This window comes from Acomys russatus, chromosome 7, assembly GCF_903995435.1.
Source record: "Acomys russatus chromosome 7, mAcoRus1.1, whole genome shotgun sequence".
Taxonomy (NCBI): domain Eukaryota; kingdom Metazoa; phylum Chordata; class Mammalia; order Rodentia; family Muridae; genus Acomys; species Acomys russatus.
In genome coordinates, this window is record NC_067143.1 from 3,768,765 (window position 1) to 3,781,531 (window position 12,767).

Sequence of the window (12,767 nt, forward strand, 5' to 3'; positions counted from 1 at the left end):
GGGTCCTGGACAGGCCCAGAGAGGGGAGAATGAGGTCAGAGGCGGAGGAGGAGTGACGGGGCGGGGGGGGGGGGGAGAGAATGCTCTCTGAACCCAGCTCTCGGAGTGCAGGAGAAGAAGAGGTGACCTCTATGAAGTGATGGCATGCCCTGGAGCTCAGAGGAGTGCACACTGCCTCTCCACCAGCTCCCGGGGTGACCAACACACACTGGGGATAGAATTGCGGCAAAGGCAAGATTCAGGGGTCAGGGATTCCAGAGTGATTAGAGCCAGAAAGTTCAAAATTACAAAGCACAGAGAATTTCAGTCTCCCGGCTTGCTTTGCAATACCCACTTCAGCCTCTCGACCCAGGCCCCGCCCACCCTGCCCACCCCCCATCCCGGAGTATCATGTGGCCCCTAGTGGCTGCCATCTCTTGCCTGACCGTGGCCTTGTCCGGAGGTAAGTACTCAGGCACAGGGGTGGAGGCAGGGAGGCCACTCAAGCTAATAGTGGGAAGGGTCAAGCCACGGGGGAAAGGCGTGGGACCCGCCGCTCCGCCCCCACGCCCACTCGGGGCCAGGGAGGACACCCTGATAGCTTCCTGCTAGTCCCTGTGTAACCTGATTTCCCAGCTAAGGTCAGCCCATCAACACCAGTGCCTTCACCTCTGACCCCAGAGATGTCCCAGCTCAGAGAAGGCCCCAATCCTTTCCATCTCTTAGCTCTTTGCAGCGTCCCCCACCCCCCACCTCCACACATGCAAGGCCTCCCTGAGAGCAGGATGCTCGCAAGCTCAAATATTAACAAACGCTACCTTGAGCAAGACTGAAGGTCCGTGCGCCTACAGTTGTTTTCTTCTATAACACCTATTGCTGGGATCAAGAAAAGGAACGATCTGCTTGTTGTGAGTTTTTATTTTACTTGGTATTTTAGTGGTGTTGCTGTTTGTCTTTTGAGTCAATGTCTCCTGTAGACCAGGCTGGCCTCAAACTTACTATCTAGCTGAGGATGGCCTTGAATTCCTAATCCTCCTGCCTCTACCTTCCTAGCATTAGGGATGACAAGTGTGTGTCACCGGGCTCTTAGGGGATGCTGGGGATGAAACCCGGGCCTGTGTGTGTACTAGGCACACACCAATAGAGCTATAAGCCCAGCTCTTTTCTCTGCATCCCTATACACATCCTTTAGAAAACCCATACACGCAAGCACCACTCATTTATTCTTCCAGGGACAAGCAGCAGGCACTGTGTGCGTTCTGCCTGCAGCATCCACAGCATATCCGGAGGAGCTGTGCAGACGTTATTGAAACAGCTATCCAATTAATGAGTTAATAATTGCTTCTGCGAGGTGAGAAAGAGCCTATTGGGAGCATAGATATGTAGTGGAGGCTTCGAGAAGGCCTCTCCAGGGGCTTTGTTCTGACTTAAAGGAGGAGGGTCCACAGCACCTAACCCTCTGTGCCAGCCTTCGCCCGGAGATGGGGCGGCTGCTCTGCACTGGTGCCACACCCAGGATTAACGCCCTTTGCCCCTCCTGGTGCCTGTGCCTCACCCTGGGCCAGGAGCCCCACATGCTGCGTCTTGTGGAACCCTCCAGAGCTTGGTGAGGTAGTTGTGCTGTAATTACTTCCAGAACTCAGGGACAGAAGGATCCTGCCCCAAAGACACTGCCACGCCTGAGTGAGGGTACTGACTCAGGCTGTCCACCCGGTGCACCGTGCCCTGCGCCAGTGGACTGTCTGCATGCCTTCTGACCTGAAGAGCTTTTAAAATTCAGCTCTTTTACTTCGTTTTCCTGTTGTTCTTCTTCTATGTTCATTGTTTATTTATTTACTTATTTGGTGTGTGTGTGTGTGTGTGTGTGTGTGTGTGCTCGAGCATGTGCAAGTGTGTGTGTTTCTGTAAAGTTTATTGGCTGGACATACAGCTTAGAGGTAGAGATAGAGTGTTCTAGCATATGTGAGGTGAGGCCTTAGGGCCAATCTCTAGGACTGCAAATCTTGTGCTACATCCTTAGTATACTTAAATATTATATATATATATATATATATATATATATATATATATATATGTGTGTGTGTGTGTGTGTGTGTGTGTGTGTGTGTGTGTATACATACACAGCATATATAGTATATGCACACATATGTGTGTGTGTATATGTGAAAACAGAACAATGTGCTTATTTATTGGGCCACCTCAAATTGATGCTACAAAGTCCTTTTCAATGTTCCTTCCTTTCTTCGTTTCCTCCTGCTCCTCCCCACTTCCTTGTAGTACTGAGACTCAATTCCAGGCCCCATGAGAACTAAGGAAGTCTGCACCACTGACCTACACTGCCAGCCCTCTTTTTACTTTTTATTTTGAGATAGCATCTCACTGAGTTCTTCAGGCCAACCTTGAACATCTTTGCAATCTTCCTGCATTGGTCTCCCAAGGAGCTGGGCTAACAGACCTGTGCCACCAAGTTTGGCTTACTTGGTCTTTTTGGCTTCTGTAAAATAGCCACTGAAGATGGTAGACCCCCCAAAGCTCAGGTGCCTGGAACCTTTTGGTAGCGAGGACTTGATGAGAGTGAGGGTTTCTATCCAACCAGCCTCCTCGTGAGCTATTCACACCACCAGCACACCCAGAATTGAAAGAGAACTGGACAACTCAGCTTCTGAGTTGGCCATTTATTATTCATTTTTTTCATTTTTTTTTTCTTTTTAGACAGGGGCTCAAATAGCCCAGGCTTGCCCCAAACTTGCTGTGTAGCCAAGGATAACTCTGAACTTCTCATCCTTCTATCTCAACCTCTTAATGTCACCCTTGCCTCATTTTTAGTCTTAAAGTGACCCTTAACTCTTAGAACCATGCCGCCGGTCCCAGCATGTACAGGAGGGGGGAAGGGCTGGTGAATGAGGGGCCTCCTTTGTAGCTAAGCACTTATAAGTTGCTCAGGTTGGAGGTTCAAAGGCAGCACCTCGATGGACCTCACAGCTTCCTGATGCACGGTAAACACCCACAGCCAGCCTTCTGTACCCACGGCTCCACATCTAAGGAGTCACCCAGCTATGCAGCAAAAATAGAAAAAAGAAAATTCTTGTCAGCACTGAGCTTATGTAGGCTTTCCTCTTGGCTTTATTCCCTGAGAAATAAGGTGTAGTAGTTGTTTATACAGCATTTGGCTTTTATTAGCTATTATAAATCATCAGGGGTGATTTAATGGGATGGAAAGATGTGTAGAGGTTACATGTAAACACTGTGGAGCTTTATGTAAAGGGTTTGAACATTCCGAGGCTGTAATATCTGTAGGGCCCTAGAACCAGTTCTCCACAGATACCAAGGAAGGACTGTGCCTTTCCTACTTGACAGCTAAGGAAGCTGAGGCTGTGGATTTGCATAGTAAGAAAGTAGCCCAGTCAGGTCTAGATGCTCTGCCCCACAGCCCACAGCTGTGTCTCCATTGTTGCCTCACATATGCTAGATCTGAAGGATGAGACTCTGAACAGAGTGGTTCGGATGGTTGCTGTCAGCGAGATTTAGGTAAGGATGAGGGGAGAGGGAAGAGAGGAAAGAGAAGATAAAGGAACAGAGAGGAAGAGAGGAGAGTCATACAGAGTAATGGGGTGAAGAAGAGGAAGGGAGAGAGACAGACAGACAGACAGACAGACAGACAGACACAGAGACAGAAAGAGAGAAGGGGGGGGGGGATGGAATTACCAAGCCTGAAGAGATGGATAGCTGTAGCTTTGATGAGCATCCTTACAGAAACATGTCCTGCTGATGCCTGAGGTCCAGGAGGGGAGCCCTTAGATTAGGGGACCCTCAAAAGGCTTTGCTGAAGAAGTTATATACAGACTTAGATCTCACAGGGAAGAAGAACCCTATTATGTGCCTTCTGGATTCTCCACGCACTAGCTCACATTTCTCTGTCTGCACCACATCCTTATGTCTGGCCATGTGAATAAATGAATATCTGAGATGTGGTTGGCATCCTCCAAGGAACTGAGATTTGAATTTATTTTAATTGACTTCAAGGCCTACACAATTGGCTATGATTGGTGTAATGAAACCTGTAGGTATATGATTGGCATAAGGAAGAAGCACTAAGAAGGAGGGAACAGCTGGTACAAAGAGAGGCTCTATCATGTTGGGAGAACACTTGCATGAAGCCAGAACAGAGTGAGCCAACAAGAGAGAGGTGGGGATTTGGACAAAGTGGCTTCTAAGTGACATAGAATGTGAGGGGAGCAGAAGTCAACATCAGGTGTTTTCCTCTTTCATTCTTCACCTTATTTTCTGAGACAGTCTCTCCAACTGAACCTAGAGCTCTCCAGCTCAGCTGGACTGGCTGCCAGCACACCCCAGGGTGTCTTTGGTTCCCCAGCTCTGAGATTATAGGCATGTGTCACTGTCTCAATTTTTTTTTTACCTTGGTATTGGTGTTGCTGGTAGGGTTCCAACTCAGATGGAAGTCAAGAATTGGAACAATATGGCCTCCTGCCATTCTGAGTTTGAAGATTCCTTAAACTAAATTAGGAAGGCTGGATTGGGTGGGTGGGGGGAAGCAAAGCATTTAGGATGCTTTCAGCATCCGTGCAGAACTTGGTCCATGATGGTAGCAGGAGTTGGTAAGAATTAAATATTGAGGGGTCTGGAGAGATGGCTTGGTGATTAAGAGCATTGGTTCCCAGCACCCACATGGTGGTTTACAACCATCTGTAACACCAGCTTTAGGGAATCTGATGCTCTCTTCTGACCTCAAGCACCAGGCATGCACATAGTACACATACATACATGCAGGCAAAACATTCACACATTCACACACACACACACACACACACACACACACACACACACACACACACACACACGGATGAGTGAATTGATGGAAAATGGATGGGTTAATAGATGGAAGAATGAGTGAGTGGGTGGATGGATAGACAGACAGATTTGTGGGTGGATGAATTAATGAATGAGTGAATGGATGCTGCCTAGGTACATACATAAGTAAATTCTTTTACCTCAAGAAAATGTAGATGGAGACAAAGTGAACCGCGCTTACATCTTGTAAACCCACTCATTCCGTAAGGTCTCCTGTCAGTGCCCATTGGGCAGGTCGGCACTTCTATAGTATAGATAAAACATCTGCCTGACTCGTCCCCACTGGATAGAACATGACAGCTTAGAGGCCAGCAAGTGAGTCCTCAGTTCTTGGTGACTCGAAGCAATAATCTAACCCTCTCCCCAAGTCCCGGACTACAACACTGGCCTTTTCTTCTTCCTTAGCCCAAATTCTCTAACAGTTTCTTGTGTTTCACAGGAATCTCCCAGGACTATCCCAAGATTCTCAATGGCACCAACGGGACCCACGGCTTCCTCCCAGGTGGCTATACCTGCCTCCCCCACTCTCAGCCTTGGCAGGCAGCTCTCCTGATCCATGGGCGGCTTCTCTGTGGAGGCGTTCTGGTTCACCCCAAATGGGTACTCACAGCAGCTCACTGCAGGAAAGAGTATGTGAGATCTCGATGGGAAAGAGGCTGGGCCTGGGGTGGGGACAGAGGTGGGTTCATCTTCTGTCTCTTACCCACCCCTTCCTGCACCCACAGTGGGTACACAGTTCACCTGGGCAAGCATGCCCTGGGGCGTGTGGAGAGTGGCGAGCAGGCAATGGAGGTGGTCCGCTCCATCCCGCATCCTGAGTACCAGGTCAGCCCCACCCACCTGAACCATGACCATGACATCATGCTCCTGGAGTTGAAGTCTCCAGTGCAGCTCAGTGGCCACATCCGTACTCTGCCGCTCTCCCAAGATGACTGCCTGCCCACCGGCACCTGCTGTCGTGTGTCTGGCTGGGGTACCACTACCAGCCCCCAGGGTAAGTGCTTTCGCTGGCCACTGGAGTCCTCACAGACGGTTGAGGAAACAGAGGCAGCGATGAGCAGAGGTCAGAGGCAGATTCTTTATTACATTTGTGTGGGTTTCGCGTGTGTGCTGGAGCAAAGGAGCATGTACCAAGGTGGTTCAAAGTAAGGTCAGGAAACAAGTTTCAGGATTCCTGGCGTTCCTCTCACCGCTGTGCTCTGGGAATCAAACTCGGGTCCTCAGGCTTGGCTGCAAGCACCATTACCCACTGAGCCACCTTTGCAGTCCTAGGCTCCCTTTATAAAAAATAAGCACACAGAGACAAAAGAGTGTATCCTTTTAATATCAATATTATAAATGTATAAATATATATGGTGTACTGTGTAGTCCTGACTGGCCTGGAACTCACAAAATGTCCACCTGCCTCTACCTTTCAAGTACTGGGTATGTGTGTGTGTGTGTGTGTGTGTGTGTGTGTGTGTGTGTGTGTGTGTGTGTGTATGTATATGTACACACACATGTATGTGTGATTTATTTTATTTGAAATTTTATGTATATGTGTGCTTGGGTTTGAGCATGTGAGTGCCCTCAGGGAGCAGAAGAGCGCACCAGATTTCCCTAGAACTGGAATCACAATCAGTTGTGAGCTGCCTGACATGGGCGCTGAGAATCAAACTCTGGTCCTCTGGAAGAGCAACAAGTGCTCTTAATCCCTGAGCCATCTCTCCTGACTCAGAATAAAGACGTATATAATAACTCAGGCCTGATGACACAAGGCTGTAATGCCAGTCACCTGGGAGACAGAGTCCGTAGGATCATAAGTTCAGGGGCAGCCTAAGCCACAGAGAAGAAGTTGGTCTGGGCGACACAGACAAATCTGTCTCAAAATTTCTTTTTAAAGAAGTATTAATAGGGCTAGTCAGCGTGTGCTACCAAGTCTGTCAGCCCCAGGAGAGGACTGACTCCCAAAGGTTGTCCTCTGACCTCCTCACACCTATTTCAGCACACATACACGTGTACACAAAATGTTTTTAAAAAGTAAAATAACCACAGCCTATCAGGTCTCATCTGGATAGCCTGCATATCCTCCCTCGGTGTGCCCACTGGGCCTCCCCACCAAGGGGAAGTGATCAAATGGGGGGTGCACCCGAGTTCATGTCAGAGGTGCGGAAGAGGGAGAGGGAGGACGGGAACAGGAAGATACAAGAGAGGGGATAACATTCCAGGTGTAATCAGAATAAATTATAATAATTTTTTAAGTAAAATGAAATGAAAAGGGCCAGGAACACAGCGTAGCAGGAGAGCAGGGGCTTTGAATATCTGAAGCCTTAGCTTTGATTCTTAGCACCGAAAAACAAAGGTTATATGATCAGGGTTATTATGTGATATCAAACACATTAGTATATGCTTACTATTACAAATAGACAATTATGATTTGCATATTTGCAATGTATGCAATGCGTTACTAAGTTTATCTTATGGAGGGGAAGAACTATAAAAAGTGTATTTACTTAGGGGTTTTACACAAACGCCTAACATTTAGCATAAAACGTACCAGCGGCCGCTCCACAGCGAGCTCCTGCTCTCTCACGTGTCCTTTCTGTAACCTCCCCTAACACTCCTCTCCCCACTACGGACTGCTCCTGCTCTCTCACTTCTTGCACTCTCCCTGCCTCTAGTTCTCTTTTCCCCCTTTTCCATTTCGCACATGTGTGGTGGGCGTGTGTGTGTGTGTGTGTGTGCGCGTGTGTGCGCGTGTTTGCTTCTGTGGGTGCGCACGCAGGAGCACGTGCACGTGCAAGTGTGTGGAGTCTCAAGGTTGATGTTGAGAATCATCCCTGATCATTCTCTCTCAAGCAAGCCCAGAGTTCACTATCATGGCTGCAGTTGCTACGCAGCTTGCTTTGGGGATCCCCTGTCTCTTCTGAGGACTTGCTAGCAGGAATTATAAGCAGGTCACCATGCCCATTCCCAGCATTTATGTATGTTTTAGGGATCTGAACTCTGGACTTCACGTTTGCATGGGAAGCACCTTTACCACTGAGCCACCTCCCAAACACCTTGCCTTCAGGTCTCTTACATCTTCCCATCTCTTCTCTCCTGCCCCAGTCCTCCTACTCGTCCCTCTTTTTACCCTCATCTGTTTCCCATGTCTGTCCGTATGTTTGTCTCTTCGCAACTTTCTGCCTCGTCTTTTCCTTCACCTCACTCATCCCATCTCAATTTCCTGCCCACTCTGACTCTTTAACATCCAGGACAAGGCTCCTCAGATGGTCTCTCTCCTCCCCAGTGAATTACCCCAAAACCCTGCAGTGTGCCAACATTGAACTGCGCTCAGATGAGGAGTGTCGGCAGGTGTACCCGGGGAAGATCACTGCCAACATGCTCTGTGCTGGTACCAAGGAAGGCGGAAAGGACTCCTGTGAGGTAAGACATGGAGAGTCTTGGGGCGTGCAGTCCATCCCTGTGATTCTCCTTCCATCTCCCTGACTTTCCACACCTCTGACTCGTCTTCTCTCTGATTTTCCAGCTCCCTGTCTTAGTTAGGATTTCTATTGCTGTGAAGAGACACTGTGACCACAGCAACCCTTATAATAGAAAATATTTCATTGGAGCTGGCTTATAGCTTCAGAGGTTTAGTCCATTATCATCATGGTGGGAAACATGGTACCTTGCAGGCAGACATGGTGCTGGAGGAGGAGCTGAGAGCTCTACATCTTGATCTGTAGGTAGCAGAAGAAGATTGCCATACTGGGCCTCAGTTAAGCATATGAGACCTCAAAGCCTGCCTCTACAGTGACACACTTCCTCCAACAAGGCCACGCGTCCTAATAGTGCCACTTCCTATGGGCATATGGGGGCATTTTTATTCAACCCACCATACTCTGAATCTCTTTGACTCTATATCTCCCCAATTCCTCCATCTCCCTGACTCTCCATCTCTGTACTGGCCATCCTACCGATGCTCTACCTCCCTGGCTCTCCATCTCCCTGACTTTCCATCTCTCTGATTGGCTATCCTATTGATAGCTCTATCTCCCTGATTCTCCATCTCTCTGATTGGCCTTCCTATTGATGCTCTATCTCCCTGACTCTCCATCTCTCTGACTGGCCATCTTATTGATGCTCTATCTCAATGACTCTGCATCTCTATGACCCTCCACATCTGTCTTCCTCCATCTTTCCCTCTCCTCCCTATACCTCTTCATCTCTACCTTCTGTTCAGCCTTATCAACAGCGCTTCTTTCTCTCCCCAACCCAGGGTGACTCCGGGGGCCCATTGGTTTGCAACGGCAAACTCTATGGCATCATCTCATGGGGGGATTTTCCATGTGGACAGCCCAACCGACCTGGTGTTTATACACGAGTCTCAAAATACGTGCGTTGGATCTGGGAGACCATCAGAAACACTTCGGAGCAGAGGCGGACAAAGGGCACACAATAAAACTGAGTTCATTTGCCTGCCTCCCTTCCCTACTGTGCCTATCTCACTGTGTGTTCCTCCCTTCTCTGTCACCTCTGCCCTAAGTGCCGCTTTGGAACACAGACTCATAGTCACTGACAGCCACATCCCCTCCACCAGCCTTGAAACACCCCAGTAACTTGAGTGCTCTACACCAAACACCATCCAAGTCCACAGCTCACCATCATGTCCACCATAAACTGGAGTTGACACCTGCCTATCCCCTTTCTGTTGATGGCACTCAGTCCCATCATGAACTCACTCCAGTAGCATTCTGTAGATGGACCTTCCCTGACAGCTTCTTGGAACCCTCAAACTATTTACCCCTTGACAACACTGTATGTTTTATTTTCAAGAAGGCTCTAGACTTCTGTGTTATTTCATTCTGAAGGTCTTTCTTGTCCAGAATCTTCTGCCCTGACCACATCCTATGCACCTCAAGTGACTCGCCACAAATACTCTAGATCCTCTGCGTAGCTCATTCCCACTCCCATACCTGCCTACATCCCAAATTCTACAAGGCCCAGCCCCTGTCAACTCTGCCCCTCTTTGAGTTGGCAGCATCATGGATCAACAGCTCTCTGGTCCCTACGGTTACAGGACCCAAGGGCCTCCCTTCTAGCTCTTATCACTCCCACAAGTCAGCTTTTATCTCCCTCACGAACATCCTTACTCATCCTTGTTTTCATACCTCTGCCTGTGACCCTGCATCTGCTCAATGCTAACCCCTGCTTTGAATACCTCATAAAACCCACAGCTTTCCTTGCTTCCTTTTTTGTTTTGTTTGTTTTTCTTGAGACATTGGTCTTGCTTGGCAGCCTGGGATGGCCTGGAATACTCCTGCCTCATCCTGCAGAGTGTGAGTGTGACAGGCACGTGCCACCCACATCCAGGTCTTCGCTCTCTTGCCTCAAATGGGTTCATAATTTACCCTGAGAGCATTGTCACAAGAGTAAATTCTATTATTCACCCTGTACAATCACCACTGGATTTGCAGTGTCTGAGAAAGTATAGTTTGCATGCACACTATTGTTTTTATTTGTTCAATAAATATTGGTACCAGCCAGGCTCAGGCACCATGGCAGACATAAGTGATGAGCAGTGAGTAAGATGTAAGTCCAAGTCAACTTGTATGGTGGGGTGGTGCACACCTGTCACCTCACATCAGGAGGTGGAGGAGGATGGGGTGTTGTTCAAGGCCACCCTTGAACTCAACATTTGAGACCATCCTGGGCAACATGAGACCCTTTCTCCAAACACTAGGAAAGAAAACCCATGCTGGATGTGAATAGGTTGAAGCGGTGGGAGAGTGAGAAAGACAAAGAATCCAAGATGGCCACAAGAATCCTCCTGACCATCCTCCTGCCTCAACCTGCAAAGTGTGAGTATGACAGGCGTGTGCCACCCACACCCAGCGCTCTGTTCTCTTGCCTTTAAAATGGGTTCATAATTTACCCTGAGGGCATTGTCACAAGGGTGAATTCTGAGCCACAAGAAAAATAGAGCAAGAATTTCCTAAAATAGGAAGATGGTTCTGAATGTGGTGGCACACATCTGTTACGTCAGCACTTGATAGACTGAGGCAGGAGGATGGGGTTTGATGCCAGTCTGAGCTACAAAGCAAAGTCCTGTGTCAAACAATAACAGGAGAGGGCGGCAAGATGGCTCAGCGGTAAACGCATTTGCTGCCAAGCCTGACAACCCGAGTTTGAGCCTCCATGGTGTACATGTATACACGGTGGAAAAAGAGAGCTGACTTCTGCAAGTTGTTCTCTGACTTCCACACAGGTGTCCTGGTACACACACACACACACACACACACACACACACACACACACACAATTTTAAAAATTCACAGGGCCTAGGAAGATGACTTGTTCTTGCAGAAAACTGGAGCTCCAGCACCCACATAGTGGGCCACACTCACTTGTAACCCAAGTTCTAGGAGATCCAACAGGCGTGCACATGGCGAACATATATGCAAGCAGACAAAATATTCATACACCTAAAATAAATCTAATTTTAAAAAAATAGCCTGGCATAGTGGTTCATGCCTTTAGTTCCAGCACTTGGGGGGCAGAGGCAGTCAGATCTCCATGAGTTTGAGGTCAGCCTGGTCTACACAGAGAGTTCCAGGCAAGCCAGGGATACGAAGTGAGACTTTGTCTCAAAAAAAAAAAAAAAAAAAAAAAGTTTAGAAAGATAATGGATGATGTTAAGTCAACCTTTGGAAAGTCTGTAGAAAACCAGATGTGAGTTGTACTTGGGGTTGTATCAGTTTCCAGAAGATGCAGCCAGCCATTCATTTCAAGGCCGAAACTCGTCCATGCAGCGGGAGGGAGGCTAAAGGTTGAGTTGATCAGTGACCAATGATAACTGGCCTGACGAAACAGGAATGGCCGACCGGTTGGGGAGAAGATTCGGCAAAGGGTAAGGACAGGGGTTTCGTTATGGGATCAGCAAAGATGGGTTCAAATATGGTTGTTCGAGAACTCCCCAGGGTAGGTGAAGTGTACATAAAGATCCCAAGTATAAAAGGAGCTGTGTGTGTGTGCACATGTGTGCAGTGCCCACAAGGGACAGAGAGGGTGTCGGCTTCCTCAGAGCTGGAACTGTAGACAGTTGTGTGTGAGGAGTGGAACTCCGTTTCTTAACCACTCAGTGCTTAATGGCTGAGCCATCTTGCCAGCCCCAGGGAGCCGGTTTTATAAAATGTGGGTAATATCTCTCTGGGAAAGTTCTAGAATTCAGCTGTCCGGGGACCAAGAGATGATCAGTGTAGCTACAGAGCAATGATGTAAGGACAGGTCAGGGATATAGGAATTATGGCATGTATATTCTAGTTTTCTTTTTGTGAGATAAGTTTTGACAATATAGCCCAGAATGGCTTTGGACTCACTTATGCAGCCCTTGAATTTGGAGCAATCCTCCTGCCTCAGCCTCCGTCCCAAGTGCTGGGATTACAAACATGTGCCACAGAGCTTAGTTGGTAGTTTGTCTATGATTCCTAAAACCCTGATGTCTCCTACCTGAACACTATGCCCATAATAGCAGTTTTCCTTAAGTGCGTGACCCTTTATCCTTGGTTCCTGAAGACATCCGCGCTATTAGCTGTGACATATAGGAGAAATATACCTACAAGTCCTTTCAAACACAATTATTTGGGTGTTTTTGTTTGTTTGTTTGTTTGTTTGTTTTTGTTTTTTGAGACATGGTCTTATATAGCCTAGGCTAGCCTCAAGCTTGCCATAGAGCAGAGGCTAGCCTTGAACTCCTAACCTTCCTATTTCTACATCCCAAGTGTTGAGATTACAGGTCTACACCACCACACCCAGCTTCAACATACGCAAACTACATTACTAAAGAGGTTCACAGAAAGTCCTCAGAAAAATCAGCCTGCCGGGGGCGTGGGAGTGGATGAGGTTAGTAATCAGAGGAACAACCCTCCCACCTCAAGGCTGAAAGTTCTAGTTCA

At 48.0% G+C, this 12,767-nt stretch overlaps 1 protein-coding gene across 1 annotated transcript; it reads left to right on the plus strand.

Moving 5' to 3' along the window:
* Nucleotides 1-259: 259 nt before the first annotated feature.
* Nucleotides 260-9,466, plus strand: Klk13 (kallikrein related peptidase 13). Its single transcript, XM_051149406.1, has 5 exons — nucleotides 260-442; nucleotides 5,288-5,477; nucleotides 5,574-5,842; nucleotides 8,120-8,256; nucleotides 9,092-9,466. Exons 1-5 carry the CDS (start codon nucleotides 391-393, stop codon nucleotides 9,272-9,274), a joined length of 831 nt encoding a protein of 276 aa, XP_051005363.1. The 5' UTR covers nucleotides 260-390; the 3' UTR covers nucleotides 9,275-9,466.
* Nucleotides 9,467-12,767: the final 3,301 nt, after the last annotated feature.